This window comes from Bombyx mandarina, chromosome 20 (assembly GCF_030267445.1).
Source record: "Bombyx mandarina strain Sakado chromosome 20, ASM3026744v2".
In the NCBI taxonomy this organism is placed as follows: domain Eukaryota; kingdom Metazoa; phylum Arthropoda; class Insecta; order Lepidoptera; family Bombycidae; genus Bombyx; species Bombyx mandarina.
The window spans coordinates 3,806,436-3,828,913 of NC_143226.1; the positions used below are offsets into that span (position 1 = coordinate 3,806,436).

A 22,478-nucleotide genomic window follows, 5' to 3' on the forward strand; every position below is an offset into this window, starting at 1 on the left:
TTATTTCACTTGTCCTCTTGTAAAATATAATAAAAGACCAACAATTCAACAACTACAACAATACAATACATATTTCCGTTTTTAAATAATTATTATTATTATTAATATTAAATTATAATATGCAAAAGTAACAAGTTACATGACACAAAATTTTTTTTTAAATTATATTTCACCTTTTTTCTTAGAATCTAAAAAATGTATACAAAAAAAAACGTTCACACATAATATTTCATTCGCACAAATTTGCAATTTTTTTATGCAAAAACGGAGTCATTAAACGGTAGGTGTAGTATATTTATAATGACGTAAGTCATGCATTCAATATAACTAACTCTAAGTGAGGGTATCTTTAAAATAAATCAGTATTGAACCAACTTGCGTGTGTTTCACTACGGTAGGTACAATCACGGAATAGATAAATAAGATAAATAATAAACCTTATTTATCTATTCCGTGATATTTATCTATTCTAATAAATAAATAAGGTAAATAATAAACCTTATTTATCTATTCCGTGGGTACAATGATATTATCAAGAAGTTAATTGTAAAAAAAAACTTACACAATACTAAAATTTTCTTCGGTCTATTGGAGACATAAATCCACTACCGCGATTTAATGTCGCATTTAGTATTTTAATTTTATTATTCTCATCGTTTGGAATACTGAGTACGAATTTCGAGTATTGAGATCTTACAACTTATATCTCAAGGTGGATGGCGCATTTACGTTGTGGATGTCCATGGGTTCCAGTAACCACTTAACATCAGGTGAGCTGTGAGCTCATCCAACCATCTAAGCAATAAAAAAAAATAGTTACTTGAATAATTTCCGTGGTAATTCGAAGTGTTGGCAACGGTTTTTTTTCAATAAAGTCTGTAAACGTAAGATATTAAGCTGCGATGGTAGCTTTTTTTTTACATACAATTTTTTGTTTTTTTTTATTGCTTGGATGGGTGAACGAGCTCACAGGCCACCTGGTGTTAAGTGGTTACTGGAGTCCATAGACATTCACAACGTAAATGCGCCGCCCATCTTGAGATATAAGTTCTAACGTCTTCAGTCGTCTCTAAGTATAGTTACAACGGCTACCCCACCCTTCAAACCGAAACGCATTACTGCTTCACGGCAGAAATAGGCAACGTGGTGGTACCCACCCGCGCGGACTCACTAGAGGTCCTACCACCAGTAAACTTACTTATTAAATACGCATTTTTTTTAAACTATTGCAGGAAATCGTTGTAATTGTTGACGTCGTCGAACTGTTGGGTTTGTTGAGTCGTCGGTCTCACCACAGCTGTCCCGGGTCGGTACTGCGGCTGCTATACACAAAACACGTGTGACCTGAGTGGTTACGGAGGCTCAACAATCTTTACAATTCACCGATACCAAAAGCCACAATGTACACACAGACAATACAGATTTCAGAAATAACGAAATTATTTTCAATTATTATTATTTTTAGAGTCCCATTTCACTTGTTGCTGGAAGAGGATAATTAAAAAAAAACAAATCAGTATTGTCTTTGATTTTTCCCATCCCTGTTCATATCGACTAAAAATAGTCCAACCAAACAAACCTTGTTAGTGGAACATCACTACTATTTGTCCAGAATTATAATTATGTTACCTACCTACGTATATTCATTTCACATATTGAAATGTTATTTTAATCGACAAATATACACGGACACTTTCAATGATTATTTACACTATTCTGAATTAATTTGACAGGTAGAGAAGAATAGGTTATGTTTATACAATAGTCTTTATTTAACCGATACAACAATTCTTTAAAGTACCTACATGAATGGTTTTAATTTACGAAGTGATGAATATTGAATTATTTTTTATTTTAATGATAAAATTGCCACTTTAATATCGCCATGCTTCCCTACAAACACATATGTACATAGATTGCAGAAGTTGCTAATTTGTAAAAAAAATGCTTTTTTTTTTTATTATTAATTTGCAATTCTGATTTCTGCAGACTGTTTCAATAGAAATATTATATTCTCAGATACTAAACAACATACATATCGAGAGATGAAAGACTATTTGATTTAAGCAACATTTTTGCAACTTTACATGTCAGCCATTTAAAGTTTAAAATTTGGAATAAAATATCAATAACAAAAAAAAAACTTATTCAGCTATTTGCACAGTTCAATTAAAAACTTCGAACTGTTGATGCTGATATCAAACAAAACTAAACTTTAATGACAAAGTTAAACAGATAAAAGTCGCGTATTAAGCGAAAGGTCGCTTTAGCCTTTCATCCCTCGATATTTACGACTGTACGACGTGTTGTATTGAAATATTAAACCAATTTCAAACCAAATTTCAAACCATTGATACTTTTAATAACATGCTCAAAGTATACTAGAGTGTATAAAACAAACTTATACCAAGCAAATACCACATAACCAAAGTTATGATGACGCATGCGCTACTGCGTTCGTGAAATCAAAGAATTGGGACACAATACACCCTTATTTTGCTATCGTAATGTCGCAAAATCGTAATGCCGTTGGACTTGGGTGGATATCTAAACTCGAGATTCTATTTAAGCCCAGTTGGACATCGGGAACGTGGGTCGCGCTTCCGATCCGCTGGTAGATTCTACGAAGCACCGCTCTTGCTGGGGTCATGTTAGCAACGTCGTCAGGTTTGAGCCCCGTGAGCTCCTCTACTAGTTAAGGTTACGCTGATATGGTCTCTCTAGACCAGCCTTTCCCAAAGTGGGCGCTACAGACCTAATTGTCTGGCGGTAATTGTCTCAGAAAAAAAAGGGGGCGTTGTGTAGAGGCCTGAGAGGCGATTTGTAATTTCACCTAGGAGGGCTCTTCTACACCAACTGAGCTCTCGCTAGTGATTTTAAGTAGGTGAAAAATGGGGGCGCTAAAAAATAATTTATCCTCAAAGTGGGCAGTAGACAAAATAAGTTTGGGAACCCCTGCTCTAGACTATCAGCTTAGGTAGGAAAAAAAAGGGGACGCCAGGGGCAGTGGCGAGCCGCTGCCTACTGTTTGAAACTGTCTTCAAACGTTTGAAGAAGGACATAGCATATGCCTTCGGCTGGGGGGAACTTATCCAAGAGCCAGTACGTGGTAAGAAATGAATTCAGCCAAAAACCGGCAGTGCGATAGGAAAGAATAATTTAAGGGAACAACTCGATTGCTTATTCACGATAAAAATGTGGTTCATTATTATCAATAAATTAAATTACTGGATTTTTTCATATGATTTCACGAACACAGTAAAATGAATATTAATGTGAAAGCGATGAACGATTGCTGATCAGTGAATATAATCGATGAAAAATAGTCGATTTAATCGATTAAAGCAACGAATGATGGATCCGATTGTAAGAAAACATGTTGGATTTGCTCAAATTCACAAGGACTTTACTGATGAATATTGATTTCATATCCGACTTTTTTTTTGTCAATGTATCTAACGTAATTAAAACAAATTTTACTGTTAATTTTAGCTTATTAAATTGTTATAAGAGAAAACCTTATATTCAGTAAAGGTTTTCTCTTATTATAGATAGCCTTAAAAAAAAAAAAAATTTCGATAAATATAATATTTATTGAGCAATACAAAATACACGAAATGCCTTTGCCGTGAGTGCTGTACATCACTACGTCACATAATAAGAGTCGATTAATAGATTATTTTCACTGAACAATCGCCCATAGTTATCTAGTGCGGGATGTTACTTGTGCGTGCTACAGCTTCGGCGGCGTCTCACGCGTGAGGTCTCGGCCCACGGTGCTGCTGTTGCTATAAACAATGCAGCAATGGTTGTGCTTTGTGTGTGCGGAAAACACATATCGACTTTGCTCCTGTGCTTACACGGGGGAGAGAGGGAGGGATGGTGAGGGGGTTTGGGTATACTATCAAAATTAGAATCGACTTTTTTCAAAAGTAATAAATTGGTGAGGAGACAGATCGAATAACTTAGATAAATTGACGTCTAAGCTATGCGAATGTATGACACGACGCGTCGTGAGGCAGAAGATAGTTTTAAATGCATTAGTGAATTACATCTGTCTCAAAACAATATGAATACACTTTTTTTCTTCTGCTGAACTGTTGAAGGGTGAATTAAAACAAATAATCTGAATGATACGGTGGTGTAATTGTTAGCGCCCCCGACTGTTGCGCATAGGGTCGTGGGTTCGATTCCTACATCGGGCAAACTTTTTTATGATGCACACATTTGTTTGTTCTTTGTCGATTATTAACTAGGTATATATGTGTAGTTGAACATATATAAGTATGTATGTCAATCTCTGGTACCATAATACACACAATACCATAATATACATACCGATAATACATGGAATCGTCGGATGACTGTGCGTAATCTGTCCCCAGTTCTTATTATCTATACTAATATTACAAAGAGGAAAAATTTGTTTGTTTGTTTGTATTGAATAGGCTCCGAAACTACTGAATCGATTTGAAAAATTCTTTCACTGTTTGAAAGCTACCTACACTATTTCTGAGTGACATAGGCTATAATCTTTTTTGAAAAAAATTAGGGATCGGTGGTGTGAGTGTGAGTAATGTTTTTTTTATTGATTTAATGTACATATTATTAATGCATTAATTTTTTAAAAACTTTAGCACTCTGCACTCCTTCGCTATATTCTCTATAAGTGTGGGAAATTTCATACTCCTCTGTTCGCGCAATTTTCGTAAAAAGGGGTACAAAGGTTTTGCTTCACGTATTAATATATAGATAGACGAAAAGATTTATCACCCTTCATTCGTATGCGAAGTGATATGACAAATATACGTAAGTAATATTCCGAACAAGGGTTTTAGGGAGCGACAGAATGACAAATAAATTTTAATTGGAATTTGGACAACGTCGCATAAGTATCTTGGTGCGAACATTTTTAAAATAAGATTTTTAATCATTTATGTAATTATTAAAACCCCGATAACTTTGAACGATAAAGCAAAAAAAAAAAACCTTAAAACCACAATAAGTGATTCCGTACAGATTATTATTTTTTTCGTAAAAAAATGCCAACTTATATACATTTTTGTTTTAAACTACGCATATTAAATAAAATACTATACATTAATAACGACAAGAATTCGAACAGAAGCAAAGTCGATTCTGTGAAACTTCACCGAAAAGACTTTTTTTTTTCAGTTTTTCTTTTAAAATAAAATTATGACATAAATTACTTTTAGCGAGTCGTAGATATAATCAAAATCGCTCTTACGCTTGTCCGTGACAACGACAAACCGTAAAGTAATCGATAGGTCGGAAATAATATTTTTTTATTGCTTTGATAGGTTGACGAGCTCACAGCCCACCTGGTGTTAAGTGGTTACTGGAGCCCAGAGACATGTGCTACGTAAATGCGCCACCCACCTTGAGATATAAGTTCTAAGGTCTCAGTGTATTTACAACGGCTGCCCCGCCCTTCAAACCGAAACGCATTACTGCTTCACGACTGAAATAGGCGGGGTGGTGGTACCTACCCGTGCAGACTCACAAGAGGTCCTACCACAAGTAAAACAATAAAACAATAAAACAATTAAAAACAATAAGGCAACGAGATTAAAACGTAAAAGCGATTTTAATTTTATTAATTCAACGCAAAACATTGAAAATATAATTTCCGATATTGTTAGCCGTGAAATTTTCAAGCTATAAGAGAGATTCATAACAACCATATCGACGCTTGAAAGGCAAACGTGACTAAGCGACAATGCGTGAACTTTACAGTAGACTAATTTAAAGTTGAAATACCTGAAAAAAATCTATTTTAACGAATCTAGCTGTAGGATTGAAATGATTTTAATAGACCTAGAAATATATATTTTTTTGCGCATCGAATATGGTTATTGCCTATAATTTATGTACAAAGCAGTTATTCATTAGTCACGTTTGCCTTTCAAGCGTCGATATATATTTATATGTATATAGGAGAAGGTAAGCAAAGATTTATGTGTGCACATAGATTAATATGTTCAAACACAAGAAAAAAATATGTTTACAATGAAGCCTTCGAAAGGAAGATATTTAAAAGCATCATTCAAATGATTCTGATCCAACGAAGAATTTTGGAGGGGTGAAAATCTATTTGGTTTAAGTGACATTTTGGTTAACACGCAACATTTATCTTTGTAATTAAAGGTGCGTTTTATTATTAACTAGCGACCCGCCCTCGCTTCGCTTCGGAAATAGTAATTTATTATTGATTTCTCCACTATTTAATGGATGCTGTTATACATATAAACCTTCCTCTTCAATCACTCTATCTATTAAAAAAAACCGCATCAAAATCCGTTGCGTAGTTTTAAAGATTTAAGCATACATAGGGATATAGGGACAGAGAAAGCAACTTTGTTTTATACTATGTAGTGATTCGCATCAACAGCTCAATGTTTTTAATAATTGAACTTCAATTAAGTTTACCCCATTCAAATACCTGAATAAGCTTTTTTCGTTTTTCCAATTTTTAAACCTTAATTATTATAAGTTCCCGGTAAAGTTACAAAAAATGTCACTCAAATCAAATGACCTTTCACCTCTCGATCTTCTATACTAATATTATAAAGAGGAAAGATTTGTTTGTTTGTTTGTTTCGGATAGGCTCCGAAACTACTGGACCGATTTGAAAAATTCTTTTTCCATTAGAAGCCGACATTGTCCCTGATGAACATAGGCTACTTTTTTTTTTTTTGTTTTTTTTTGTTTCATGTGCGTTTTAATGTTTCCCAAGCGAAGCGAGGGCGGGTCGCTAGTCTCTTTATAAAGAATAACTATACGTTTTTAAGTCTATAACTCATAAGCATTATAAAGGCGTGCTTTCACTGACTCATAAAAAAGTTTCTTTTGATATACGTTAATATAATTTAAATCGCCATTTTGGTCGAATTAATAGCAGAACACGTGATGTGTGAAATAAATTTACAAAGCACGTACCAAAATTGAGGTTAGAATGTTTTTTTTTTTTGGTATATTTTTATTGACACCTAAATTTTGATCTTGAACGAAAGAGTTTGGCCACGAGTGAGAAGTACCTTCATCAAAAATTTACAAACTAAATGGAAGGAAGCCATGGAGACGTGTTTATAAATACGCGATTGCTCGCTTATAAACGTCGCAATGAAGACACACCTTTACAAATAAAACTTATCAAGTGTAATTGAAGACATGACGGGGTTAAGTACCATTTTTTCCTTTTTTATTGCTTAGATGTGTGGACGAGTTCACAGCCCACCTGGTGGTCACAGGTGGGTACCAATTTTTCTAATGAAATACGTACTCAACAAATGTTCACGATTGACTTCCACGGTAAAGGAATAACATCGTGTAATAAAAATGAAACCCGCAAAATTATAATTTGCGTAATTACTGGTGCTAGGACCTCTTATGAGTCCACACGGTGCTAGGTACCACCACCCGACCTATTTCTACTGTGAAGCAGTAATGCGTTTCGGTTTGAAGGATGGGGCAGCCGTTGTAACTATACTGAGACCTTAGAATTCATTTCTCAAGGTGGGTGGCGCATTTACGTTGTAAATATCTATGGGCTCCAGTAACCACTTAACACCAGGTGGGCTGTGAGCTCATCCACCCACATAAGCAATAAAATAAAAAATTGTTAAATTGGATCATTATAAGTTTGATTATTGTTACACGACGATGTAGGAATCGTTGAATTCATATATACGCTATAAATACGCACGCACGCAATGTACTACGAACAAAAACATGATGAGTCAATGAACTCGTATGACGTTTTCGCTTTACATTGCGGGTCGGGCGATTAGTGTGAAAGCACACGTTACCTGCTGCAGCAGATGCTTGAGGCCCGGGTTGGTGGGCAGCATGGGCCGCAGTATGCGCGTCGGGTGAGCGCCGGCCGCGCGCAACTGTTGCTGCAACTGTTGCTGTAGTTGATGCTTGCGCTGTTGTTCCTGTAACGTCAGTTAAAATAACTAAAGCGATTCGAGACACAAGTCAGTTCAGCGCGACAAATACTTATATATTTATATTTATAATTACCCTCATTAGTAACATAGGTGAGTCAAATTTTTGGCGGAAACGAGAGAATTGAGGTTATGTGATAAGTTTTTTTTTAATTAGCGTTTCTTTACGATGCAATAATGAAGACTTATATTAATTTATAATTTATTTAGTATTTGCGGATTGTTTGAGTGCAAGAAAACAATATCGCTGACCCATTACAGGTTCCATTAAAGTGTCAATTAATTTCCCACAATTTCATTTTATTTCGTTTCATTTCATTCAAATTCAAATTAATCCATTTCACTTGTTTCACACCTTCTTTATAAACTAAATTATGATTCGACTCGAAGGACCATGAATCGGATGCTATTCAAATTTTAGAACGAGGGATGCATATAATGATTACTTCTAGCTGTTTATAGTGTTGCTCTTGTTGCTGGGCGGCGTGCAGGTGCGACATGATGTCCATCTGCGACTTGAACTGGGCCTCCTGCTGGTGCGCGGCCTGCAATGTCTCCTGAAGCTGCTGTATCTTCTCCAGGTTCTGTTGGCGGGCCGCCTCGAGCCCGTCCAGCTGCGTGACGGAGCGCGGGCCCTTGCCGCCGACAACGCCGCCAGACATCCCGCCGCCCATCATCATACCCTCAAAACAATATTATTACATTTCAAACACGTTCCACTGCGAATTTTCGGGTCGTCAATTTTCTATCCGTGCCTGATATCTACATGTATAGTCTGTGCGACCACGAAAACTACGTCGTATTCAAGTATTCAATATGTCAAAAATAAAATAATGAAAATAAAAAACGTAAAATTTAAACCGTAAAACTAGTTTTAAGGTTTACATTTTAAATTAATTAATTAATTAATTAAATAATTTTAAAAACGAAAATACTATATTTAATCTTATATGATTTGGTTATTTCTCTATACATTGACACAAAACAATGTAGTCTATATATATAAATATATACTTGTGCGTGTTGTTGCATCTGCTGCGACACTATGGTGCTGTTGGCGGGGCCCAGCGCCGGCACGCTGCCCATCGCTCCCATCCCGGACGAGGACATGCCCGCAGTCGACATCTGACCTGCAACTAAGGACCGCACTCATTAGTCCACGCCACCTCTACCTCCTCCATCACGCAAATGTATCTCCTATCTATCTACAAAATTACGTTGTATATGTCTATGGGCTCCGGTAACCACTTAACACCAGGTGGGCCGTGAGCTCGTCCACCTAAGCAATAAAAAATAAAAATATAAAAAGCAATGCGAGGCTAAGATATGCAGGGTGGAGGTACTCATACGTGAGGAGTGAGAATATATACGGCACCAGTAAATGTTGCAAAATGTTAATCATCAGAAAGTCACCGAGTCACTAGTGTGACTTGTGAGATACGGGTCTACCGGGTGTCTTTCTTATACATAGCAAGTTGCAAACCAAAATAATTCTCAAATTTTTTTTTATCCGCTTTAGAAGCCCGCAGTGTATTGCGAAGTCAACCTAGCCTCTACCCTCAGACACAGCCCACTGAGTTTCTCGCCGGATCTTCTCAGTGGGTCGCGTTTCCGATCCGGTGGTAGATTCTGCGAAGCACGGCTCTTGCTAGGGTTCGTGTTAGCAACGTCGTCAGGTCTGAGCCCCGTGAGCTCACCTACTAGTTAAGGTTCCGCTGAAATAGCCTCTCAAGGCTATCAACTTAAGTAGGAAAAAAAAATAAAAATAAAAAAACTAGCCACTGGATAATTGCCTACCCAACTCGAGACGTGAAGTCCAAGTGTCAATGGTATAACAATTATACCAACCTTCAAACTGGAATGCACGACTGCTTTGGCGCAACAATAGATTATATACTGTTGCAAAATCATTTAATGTTACCAATAACCGTCATTACGAGCCGATCGCTTGATGGGGCGGATGCTCATGTTCCACCCAAGCCCCTAGAGAGAAGGTGGCATCGAACCTGGCATGCTGGGCGGCGGTCCGGCAGCCGCGCTGACCGTCGCCGGATGCTGCTTGTTGATTATCTGCTGCGTTATCTTCTGCTGTTGGATGACCTGGTCGAAAGATGGTTTTTATTGCTTAGTTGGATGGACGAGCTCACAGCCCACCTGGTTTTAAGTGGTTACTGGAGCCCATAGACATCTACAAAGTAAATGCCCCACCCACCTTGAGATATAAGTTCTAAGGTCTCAGTATTGCTGCCCCACCCTTCAAACCGAAACGCATTACTGCTTCACGGCAGAAATAGGCGGGGTGGTGGTACCTACCAGCGCGGACTCACAAGAGGTCCTACCACCAGTAAAACATTCCACATTAGTTTGCAGTAATTCTCCAAATTCATATTCTAAGCTTTTTTTGTCAGACGTGATTACTAACTAAAGTAACTTGGAACGCGTGATAAAAATTTCAATTGCATTAACACATCTCAAACAAAGTAACCAAAATATTCCCGTATTGTTTTTTTTGTTATTTTTCCAGAATTTGCTTTCCACGATAGGCAGCATACGCTTTTGCGGTAGGCAGCGGCTTGGCTCTGCTTCTGGCATTGCTGAAGTCCATGGACGACGATAACCACTCACCATCAGGTGGGCCGTATGCTCGTATGCCTACAAGGGCAATAAAAAAAAAAAAAAAAACGAAAATACAATCCGAACTCCCATTTTCAAAATATTGTTGGACGTTGATTGTTTTTGAACATTTCGCCAAACATTTCATCAAGTTATATATAACACAATAAAAATGCTTACACTTCTAAGTCTGTCCACGAACGCGACTTGGTTATTAGGAATGAAACCCAAATAAGCCTTTTTGTCGGGCGTGTACAATAACATTAGCACTTTTATGTCACATTGGGGCGGCGACGATATCGGATTGAAGTGTACGCAGCCGGCCTGGAACAAAAAAGTATTATTATTATCTACATATTAATACGTGAAGCATAAACTTTGTATCCCTTTTTACGAAAATTGCGCGGTCGGAGGTGTATGAAATTTTCCACACTTATAGAGAATATAGAGGAGAAGTGCACAATGCTAATATTTTTTTAAATAATGCATAAAAGATACATAAAATCAATAAAGAAAACATTACACATACTACATACCATGTATTTGACGCACACACGCATGCATACTATGTCAAACTTTTGTTCTTGACGTCTGTTGTCAAATTGAGAATAGATTAAATATTGTTTGTCTTTATTAATATTTTTCTATAGTGTAGTCTCGGCGAAATTTGTGATTATAGAAGTATAATAGTCTTTGAAAATAGAATCTTAATAGTGCACTAACTTTTAATTTTAATCAATTGTAGTCGAATTTCGACGACCGGGCGACCACTAGTTATTTAAATTATATCACGCATACACCGCTAAATACATACAAATGTGTAGGACATACAGCAAACACACGCTCCACTTACACACACACAAACTTATACATTTCCAGTTGACTAATTTTAATCATAAATATATTAGTTAGTTGTGTTTATTTATAAATTGTAAGCTGTGCAGTTAAGGAAAGTAGCGAGCCATTTCCACTACAAATATCTATTACAGATAGCTGACCCGGCAGACTTCGTAGTGCCTCAATCTATAAATAAAAGACCTATGCTTTTGTATCAAATAAACTTAAAACAAACAAAAGGACGGGGGACACATCAAAGGAAAAACAAAATTGTTATTTCTATTTAATTTCGAGCATTTTAATGTTTATTTAACTTTTAGACCTTCTCTTTTTTTTTTTTTTTTTATTGCTTAGATGAGTGGACGAGCTCACAGCCCACCTGGTGTTAAGTGGTAACTGGAGCCCATAGACATCCACAACGTAAATGCGCCACGCACCTTGAGATATAAGTTCTAAGATCTCAGTATAGTTACAACGGCTGCCCCACCCTTCAAACCGAAACGCATTACTGCTTCACGGCTGAAATAGTCAGGGAGGTGGTACCTACCCGTGCGGACTCACAAGAGGTCCTACCACCAGTAATTACGCAATTTATAATTTTGCGGGTTTGATTTTTATTACACGATGTTATTCCTTCACCGTGGAAGTCAATCGTGAACATTTGTTAAGTACGTATTTCATCAGAAAAATTGGTACCCGCCTGCGGGATTCGAACACCGGTGCATCGCTAGATACGAATGCACCGGACTTCTTATCGTTTAGGCCACGACGACTTCAAAATAACTTCCACAAATAATTCAAGACCAAAATTAGCCAAATCGGTCCAGCTGTTCTCGAGTTTTAACGAGACTAACGAACAGCAATGCATTTTTATATATATAGATTACGTACTAACTAGAAAGAGTCAACAAGCTATCTCTGTAATGTTCGTTTGGAAATAAAGAGGTCAGAGCGGTTAGAGCCCCGTGAGCTCACCTATTAGTTCTGTGAATCTAGTATAACCCCTCGAGGTAACTAGAATAGGTAGGAAAGTAAAAAAAAACCTTTTTATTTATTTATGTTATGTGACTTTTTGACTCCCATTGGAACCAAAAAAACACCATGACATGACTATTTAAGGGTAAACATTTTAAAGCCTTCGATCTGACATCAGCGTTTTATCAAATAAAACTACAACCTTAAAAGGTAGCAATAGTGGCAAGTGAAGCGGTTCACAACAATTAATAGTAGCTACATATTGGATTACATAAATTTCACAAAAATAACGCTTGTAATATCAAACAAATACTGTTTTACCCTGTCCAAATTAATTACATTGTAAAGTTTATTTAGACGACCATCTACATACAGGCGTGAAATACAACTTCTAAATCCCACTGATAGTATAATAGCCGGCAAACTTCGTGAGCATTTGTTGACGTAGTGGGGGTAAGTTTGCGCATGGTACACTCACGTGCAAAAACATTATTTACTCTGCGTCATAAGGCAATTAAATTATTAAAATCAACATATGTATTTATTTATATATTTATGAGAACATCAACAAAAAATATAGGTTAATAATTGTAATAATTTAATCTTGGGGTAAAATATATATTCCTTCTATTAAATCAAAACTAGAGCTGTTGCCAGGTCTTGGTTCAGTTGAAGCGAAGCGGGTATTTGTAATTTTTTTTTTCGTTATCATAATCTTGACCATCATCATCACTGTTTTTATCACCCGAGTTGCTATCATCGTGATGAGTCGACATAGGGATCATCGGTGTAGTTTACAACTCGGTCGGTTCGGTCTACTTTTTTGTCTATAATTAATTATTTTTTGAAGATATTCGCTTCGTAGTAATCGCATGTAATTTTTTTCAATTACCAGCTTCCGATTATTTTCTGTTTTTTTCCAGCTGAAGCCTAGCTCTTTCATAATTCGTCGTAAACTTCATACCGAGCCATTAAAATTTATATCTTCTTTAAATTTTTCGAAGCCTTTCTACGGTACGGAGTTTCGCTGCTTGTTATATAGTTATTATGATTACATCTTTTTATTACAGATTGAACGAAACTATCCATTCCGGTAACTTTCTTCTTCCCTGATCTTTTCTTACCCGGAGTCCGAAACACGGCGAGCAAGCCAGAGCCTTTAGCTTCGTTAATAATGCACCTAACAGTACTCACGGATGTTTTAGTTGCTTCCGAAGTCTGTTTTACTTTTTCCATATCATTCTTCCCCTGTTTTATAATGAAGCAATATACGTCGTACACAATTTTTCTACCCTTTCTTTTGAATACTACACCAGTTTGTCGCAGCGTAGTGTATTTTTTATAAAAAATCAACTAACTCTCAACAAATAGCAATGGCAACAAAGTCAACAAGCAATTATAACAAATAACTTAACGATTAATAACGATAGACTTTTCACTGTACGCAAGCGTACTTTTGGGAGCAAGCGGAACGAGGGCGCGGTGCGGGACGCAAGGTTCGACTGATCTACCAATAACGCGCTCGATACGATTTCCCATGCCGTCGCGCCTCACCCTTACCACCAAAGTGATCTAAAATTCGGTTCTGCGCAGTCAAGGTCATTTGCTCAAGAAGTTTGCCGGTTACTATACCTTAACTTTGTTCTATACTACATGAAAAAAATTATCTATTTACTATAGTAGAAAAAAAATTGTAATACTCACATACCCGTTGACCATAACGTTGGTTAAATGGTCGAGGGCTTCGCTCGGCTGAAGGTGGAACAGTACCGACTTGCTGTCCTTGAGATACTGTCCTCCGATGTTGCTGATCAATTGCTTCGGCATCAACTGCATTAAGAGCTTACTCGGCCACGTGTCCGCTTTCAATTCAGGTTCTATGTCTTTTGAAGTTGTCGATACCTATAGTAAGTATATCGTGCGTCGTAAATCGTGTTAATTACGTCAATGATGAGTATAAATTTCACTGGTGGTAGGACCACTTGTGAGTCCGTACGAGTAGGTACCACCGCCCTGCCTATTTCTGCCGTAAAGCAGTATGGCGTTTCGGTTTGAAGGGTGGGGCAGCCGTTGTAACTATACTGAGACCTTAGAACTTGTATCTCAAGGTGGGTTGCGCATTTACGGTGTAGTTATTTATGGGCTCCAGTAACCACTTAACACCAGGTGGGCTGTGAGCTCGTCCACCCATCTTAACAATAAAAAATAAAAAAAGATTACTTGTACTGGTTTGCAAGCCTTACAATCCCGGGCTAGGCGCGTCCAGATCGTTATGTCTGAGCAGGCAATCGAATTGAGCCCGGAACATTGCAACTCACTTGACAAGGTAGAAGCTTGGTTGTCTTCTGTTGATCTCCCGGCGCCTTACCCTTCTCCATGAGCTCGATGACGCCGCTCCAGATGTAGCTCCTCTGCAGCTGGGGCTGCTGCGTGTTGCTGGTCGAAGGAGTCGCCGCCATCATGCCCGGCATCCTCTGGTGAGGTGCACACTGCTAATTATGATGTAGATATGTGTCGTTCGCGAACGAATGAATCAAACCACCCGGGTCTCTCAAAATCCGCGCGAACGATAGGGTCACTTCAAAAATATGAGTCGTTCATTAGATCGACTCGTTTCACAAAGCCTACGAATCAGAAGAAAAGAACTATACGATAGTCATTCGGGTCGCCGCGTCTCGCTCCGCGCCCGTCTCCGTTAGTCGTTCGTTGTCGCCTAATGACGCATAGCGCATTTGAATTGTTTTGATCTCACGTAAAAAATCGAACTATAACAGTTCCTTTAAACTGTTATTCAATACTAAACTTTATCCAGCCAGTGACCTGATAATATTAAAGATAAAGAAGCCTTTATTAACAACCTTAATTCATATTTAGGTACATACTATTCTTTTTTTTTTCTTTTCATTTGACATCGGCTAAGATTGTTTTGCTTTGACATAGGCCTCCCCCAAATCCTGCCGTAAGTTCCGCCATCAAGTGCCATCAAACGGCAAATGATAAAATTAATTACGTCATAAATTGATGTGATAAACGTTCGAATGAACGAGTCGCACGAACCGGATCATTTTGTGAGCAGGTCAGTATCGATCTGAATCTCTAAAATTGAACGAACGATACATATCTATTATGATGATCATCTTGTATTTAAATTAAATAAATTAAAATGGTTATGATATGAACGAGAGAAATTACAATATATGTTATTTTTGTTCTTTAACACGGAAGACCAATACGTACCTATTATTTACTTCTGTTTGCTCAACGAAAGTATTAAAAGTTGATATCGCCTCGTCTAGTGATTCTAATGACTATAGCATTCCGGTGTTCAGTTCTCGTTAGGGCACCTTATCAAAGGCTTCAAGTATTCATGGTCAAGTATACTTTCTTTTCTTGTATATGTTTCTGGTATCCTTAGTATTAGGTGAAAGCCCTAATTTAGGGTTGTCGAGTGTTGATCGTTTTAAAAATGAAAATAAAAAAAAACCATATCATGAAGATGTGGTTTGTACTTTTTCTTGGGTGATTGTTTACGTAATGAGTACCTGTGTGGCGTGTGCGGGTGGAGGCGGCGGATAGGAGGGCTGGGCCAGCTGCGTCAGGAGCGCCGAGTTGTTGCAGTACAGCGCATGCGGGCGGGTCGGTATCCAGCCTAGCCGCGGGATCCCCGGCCCGCTCCGCGGAAACGGGGGCGTCGTGCCCCCGCGCGGGACCGCGGTCGCGCCGCGCCCTTGTCTGTCCCAGGGAAATACGGGGATTAATGTTCGAGCTTTAATTAGTTCGTTTTGTATTCATATCGACGCTTGAGAGGCAAACGTGACTAAGCGACAATAACTGATCTGACCATAAATGATCGGCAATTACAATATTCGAAGCGCAAAAAAAAAAAATTTCTAGGTCTATTAAAATAATTTAGATTCTACAGCTAGATTCGTTAAAATAGATTTTTTTTTCAGGTATTTCAACTTTAAATTAGTCTACTGTAAAGTTCACGCATAGTCGCTTCGTCATGTTTGCCTTTCAAGCGTCGATATATTTATTGTTTTTTTTTTATTGCTTAGATGGGTGGACGAGCTCAAAGCCTGGTGTTAAGTGGTTACTGCAACCCATAGACATCTACAACGTAAATGCGCCACCCATTTTGAGATATAAGTTCTAAGATCTCGTATAGTTACAACGGCTGCCCCACCGTCAAACCGAAACGCATTACTGCTTCACGGCAGAAATAGGCAGGGCGGTGGTACCTACCCGCGCGGACTCACAAGAGATCCTACCACCAGTAAAAGTTCTCTCCAGTGTTCTCAGCCAATTGAAAAACACAATTCGGTCCTGTTTTTAGAATTTTCTTATTAGCTTACCCTATACAACATGTAACATAATTAACGCACACCCTGAAAGTAATTTGTTCAGAATCGGAATCTGGATCGATTTTGATTGTTTTTTATGTACCAAATTTTTTTTCTAAAATTTAGTTAAAACTAAGTAAATTACAGTTACCCTACACAGCTAGCTAAACAGTTCATAGAAACGAAAATGGAACGTAAGTCAGGGTATTAAGACTTTTTAAAATAAATACCTAATTAGAAAAAAAAAATATTTAATTAAATAAATCTGATACTTATTTCAAGGCTAATAATAGTCTATTACAAAATAAAATACCTTCGCACACAATACCAACAGCGACCGCCGGCACACAGCAACACTACAATACATAAAAGAAAGCCACGTAATACAAAAATAATTACTATCCCTTTCTTTCGTCGGCTTAATATTCTTACAATAAACGGCAGGCTAATCCCGATGCGATGCGGTTGCGTCGGCGGTGATCAAAGAAAAATCTAAACAACGAAGTCAACAAAATATTTTTGACAAGTCAGTCACGCCGCGTCCACCTTATCGATAAGAGGTCAAGTGATAGTGCAAATAAAATATTTGATCCCGTATTTCGCTATGTCTTTTCGGTCAGTGACCTCCTAGATCAGCTGATTTGACGCCTCTCGACTTTTTTTTGTGGGGGCGAATTAAATCGCTAGTTTATAACACACAGACAATAAGTGCCGAAGAACTAAAGAATAAAATAATAACCGCCTTTGATAAAGTGAAAAGTGACATTGCAGTATTATCTAAAATAAAACAACAAATACGAAAACGGTCATTAAAGTGCATTGAACAAGCGGCGCGGCGAGTAGGTGTCTGTGTGTGCGTGCGCAGCGGAGTGTGAATCGGTGACCATTTTATTTCCACGAAATTGGAATAACTAATTTCACAAATAATCAATGTTAACGCACATATAAATAATATTTGGTGTATGCATAGGGTTTATACTATTAAAGTCTAATTGGGGTGTTTGAGGGTGTGCGTTAAATATGTTACATGTTGTATATGTTGAGTGACATTAATAAATCTATCTTTAGTTCAGCATGTTGTTAAAGAGGTTTTATTTCTAGGTTCTGAACTATATTTATTCCACCGAATCTATACTAATATATAAATCTACAGTGGTTTTTACGGATGTTTCATTATAACTACTAAACCGTGCATCCGATTGACTTGAAACTTGGTATCCATGTAGAAAATACATGTACTTAATGGATAGGCTAATATTTATGAGTGCTGGACTCCCTAAATCAGTTGCGGGGGCGTTAATGATGAGAATCTTTGTGGGGGTGAGAAATAATAATGTTAATTTTAAATGCCCAGCGAAGCGGACGGGTACAGCTAGTTATCATAGAAAGTGGCTTAGCCGAATTATCTTACGACGTAGTTGTATGAAGCTTACACAATTTTCATTGCGACAACCCTAATCTAGACACAAATGGAAATGCCATAAAAAATAACTCATCAACGAAATATTCTTACCCATAAACGTCAGTCTGTATGTCAGGTACGGGGGGAGGCGCGGGGCTTGGGGGGCGTTCCTTCAGGCTGTACCCACGAAGCAACACTTGATGTTTTGGATCCTGAAGCATTTGATTTTATTATCCAATCGAGCCCGGCACGAGTTAATATTAGATAGGCCGGGAGGTCGTCCACGCATTTAAGCAATAAAAAAGTTAATACAGATGACATTAGTTTGCCCACTGAGTTACTCGCCGGATCTTCTCAGTGGGTCGCGTTTCCGATCCGGTGGTAGATTCTGCGAAGCACTGCTCTTGCTAGGGTCAGTGTTAGTGAGTTTGAGCCTCGGTTGAGCCCCGTGAGCTCACCTACACACGTTAGGGTGAAGCTGAAATAGCCTCTCAAGGCTATCAGGAAAAAAAAACATTAACTTCATTAGTTCCTCGTGGCTCTTTCTGCTGATGTGATCGCAGAGCATGCAGAGGAAGCCCCAGTTCGTAACTTTTTTTTTTATTACTTAGATAAGTGGACGAGCTCACAGCCCACCTGGTGTTAAGTGGTTACTGCAGCCCATAGACATTTACAATGTAAATGCGTCACCCTTGAGATATAAGTTCTAAGGTATCATGTATAGTTACAACGGCTGCCCCGCCCTTCAAACCGAAACGCATTACTGCTTCACGGCAGAAATAGGCGGGGTGGTGATACCTACCCATGCGGACTCACAAGAGGTCCTACCACCAGTAAGAAATGGTGTGATCGCAGAGCATGCAGAGGAAGCCCAAGTTCGTACCTTGGCATAATTCCTCTGTTGCGCTTGCAATAGTTCCCCGCCGGCGTTCTCGTACAAGGAGTTCAGAGCAGCGATGCGCCGGGCGCTCGTTATCGATAGCTGAACTCCTCGTTCGCTCAGCATCCTGGCCGCTTGTTCTATAGTCGCAGGTACTCCTGTTTGTTATACTCTGGTTAAAACTCGAAACCCAAACTTTGATTAGTTTTTTTTTAGCAGATGAGCATACGGCCCACCTTATGGTAAGTGGTCACCGTCGCTCATGGACGTCACAATGCCAGGGGCAGAGCCAAGCCGCTGCCTACCATAAAGTACTCTCAGCAAGCCTCGTTTGAAGAAGGACATGTTTCAAATGTTTAATGCATTGAATACATCATTATATATGAATACAATTCATTGAATTGAAGCAGTATCCGTCAGTGATTTAATCCGTCATTAATCCGATAAATACATGATGATGGTTGTTTTATTTATTATATCTATACTACTACTAATCTAACTATCTATACATATAAAAATGAATTGCAGTTCGTTAGTCTTGCTGAAACTCGAGAACGGCTGGACCGATTTGGCTAATTTTGGTCTTGAATTATTTGTGGAAGTCCAGAGAAGGTCTAAAAGGTAGATAAATATGAAAATGCTCGAAATTAAATAAAAATAACAATTTTGTTTTTACTTTGATGTGTCCCCCATCGGACGGATTCCTTTTATTTGTTTTAAATTTATTTTATACAAAATTGTATCATTTGTGGAAGTCCAGAGAAGGTTTAAAAGGTATATATATGAAAATGCTTGGAATTAAATAAAAATAACAATTTTGTTTTTTCTTAGATGTGTCCCCCGTCGGTCTTATATTTATCGATTGAGGCACTACGAAGTCTGCCGGGTCAGCTAGTAGTATATAAATCTACAGTGGTTTTTATGGACGTCCGTTATAACTACTGAACCATGCATCCGATTGACTTGAAACTTGGTATCCATATAGAAAATACATGTACTTAATGGATAGGCCAATATCTATATGAGTGTTGGACTCCCTAATAATAATGACAATAAATAATGATATTAATTTTAAATGCCCAGCGAAGCGGGCGAGTACGGCTAGTTATATATAAATCGGTATATTATATTATATATAAATATTGTACCCAATCAAAACAGACATAATATATTATAAATAAAAATGAGAAATCAAAAATTCAATTTTGAATTAAAAAAATTTGAATATATGTTCTGTTTTTCTAAAGATTTAGACAAAACTAAATTAGTTTACCTGGTGGAACTATTCCTCCGGCGTAGGCAGAGTAAGGTGGGGAGCAGCACATTAAGACAGCATACATCGGTGCATCAATACGACCAAACTCATCGAAACATGTCAAGGCTGTTGTTAGGGCTTCAGTGATACAAGCTCTGCTCTCCGCATGTCCCCCAATGAATCTAAAGTTTTATTTATTTATATGCTTAGTTTCACACAAATACAGAAATATTCCAAAACAAATGTGTAAATTATTGTTTTATATAATTACATCATTTATTAATGTTTATTATGTATAGCATTAAGTAGTTTAAAAATAAAATTCCCCTTTCATTTCATTTTTTAAATATTTTTTAAATAATAAACAAAACTAAATTAACATCATTCATCTTTGCTTTCATCTTGTGGATACTGGTCAAGACATTAAAATTATTTTAGGTAATTTTTTAAACCTTGGGTTTTTAAACCATTATTGGAGTTTTAGTAAGGATCCCTAATTTAAAAAAAAAAGATTTTATCCTATGTCACTCCAGAATAGTGTAGCTTCCAAACAGTGAAAGAATTTTTCAAATCAGTTCAGTAGTTTTGGAGCCTATTCAATACAAACAAACAAACAAATCTGTCCTCTTTATAATTATATATATTATATAATATTAGTATAGAAGTATAGATGTCATAAGCCCAATTATTATTTCATCTCCTACTTACTGTATTTTATCAACAGCTTCAACTACATTCTGAGGATTGTTGAAGGGTCCATAAACTGATACTGGTACTCCAGGGTGGCAGTCTGCAGCCTTGTATGTAACTATTGCATATACAGAGCCAGTACCACTGCCTTCTTCGAGAGCACCGCCATGGAAATATCTGAAAAAATGAGAAAATAATGTGATTTGATAATAACATGTTTTACTGTATTTCGATGTTTCTATTGTAAAAACAAAAGAATATATTGTAAACAGAAATTGAGTTTAACGGATAAAATGAACGGCTATTTCCATCAAACGTACCAAGCTGAACTAAATAAGGTGACGGTATAGAACTGTGTAGGTGGACGAGCCCCCATATAGACAGACAGCTGGTCATGTACTGATTAGGCGAACTGGGCTTCACAAATTGGGGCCCAAAGTATTTCTATAATATTCAAGTTGAAATAAATTAATGTGTTGAACACGAGGCGGCCCACCGGTGGGTCTAGCGTACTATAGCCAAGCCAAAATCAGGGAATCAGTAACTTTTATCAACTTCAGATTGTCACTCTAATATTTAAAAACTGTGACAATTTACAGAAAATATAAAAATTAGCAACTTATACAATCTAGTTTCTAAGATATTTTAAGAGGCTTGATAAACACTGGATTTGAAAACCAAGGCGTTCGGTATGGCTAATGGGCCACGCTGCTCACTTCCATATATGTTTTGTTTCATAACTGAAATCTGTGGCTTATTGGAACCATGACGCGGCCCACGGGTGACCCGGTTCAATAAGACAAGAAACACCGGTGAGCACCATGGCCTGAATGAAAATACTTGATTTTTCATGTTGCATTCAACGTATTAAAGTTGAAATTTGTCACTGTAAGACAAGATAAGCCCCCGAAGGACAGTCACAACAACAAATCCAGAGTAGTCATTTATGTTGTGCTTTCTATGGCCTTCAGTTAATTACCAGATGAGCCGTGAACCCACTCATCTACAAACACAACAAAAATAAATAATTACTAAGACAACAACGAAGACGCCTCAACGTTTTAATAGATTTTTGTTGTTATTTTAAGTATTATTTGTAATGATTAACTTACTCTAATGTGGGTATAAGATAATTCACTTTTAGTTCGTTTATGAAGGCACCGTTAACAGCGGTCGCCTCAATCACAAACACTATCTCTGCTTGTACAGGAGTTTCCGGTGCGTTAGCCACCATTGCGACTTAGTTTAATATTTTTGTATAATATTCTAAAATGTGACAAATCTATGAAAACTTTAGCTTAATCATATATGTAATTCATTTAATCTACAAGAATAAAATTGAATGTTTGCTATGATGTTTGTTTATAGGCATGGTAGTCTATAATCTATGATGGTAGTGGAAGAATAAACTAGTGAGGTGAAATTATTGACATCTCGAATTTTTTTTATTTAGCAAGTTGTTAATTTTGAGCGATGTGCAACATTTCATTTAATGTTTTTTTTCAAATCGATG

At 37.4% G+C, this 22,478-nt stretch overlaps 1 protein-coding gene across 8 annotated transcripts; it reads right to left on the reverse strand.

Annotated features, from left to right (window-relative positions):
• Positions 1–656: 656 nt before the first annotated feature.
• LOC149500650 (mediator of RNA polymerase II transcription subunit 25) lies at positions 657–22,364 on the reverse strand. Of its 8 annotated transcripts, none has more exons than XM_089735873.1 (15): positions 22,078–22,363; positions 20,984–21,142; positions 20,294–20,457; positions 19,024–19,178; positions 18,252–18,352; positions 15,938–16,127; positions 14,714–14,869; positions 14,100–14,297; positions 10,764–10,907; positions 9,977–10,070; positions 8,985–9,106; positions 8,417–8,653; positions 7,830–7,958; positions 3,725–3,788; positions 657–1,319 (listed from the first exon to the last, which is right to left on the reverse strand). In XM_089735873.1, the coding sequence occupies exons 1-14, from the start codon at positions 22,197–22,199 to the stop codon at positions 3,753–3,755; spliced, it is 2,007 nt and encodes a 668-aa protein (XP_089591999.1). In that variant the 5' UTR covers positions 22,200–22,363; the 3' UTR covers positions 657–1,319; positions 3,725–3,752. The 8 variants fall into 8 exon arrangements, with proteins under 8 accessions (XP_089591999.1, XP_089591998.1, XP_089591997.1 ...); XM_089735872.1 differs by having other exon boundaries at positions 657–1,322; XM_089735871.1 differs by having other exon boundaries at positions 14,714–14,884.
• Between the last annotated feature and the right edge of the window lie 114 nt (positions 22,365–22,478).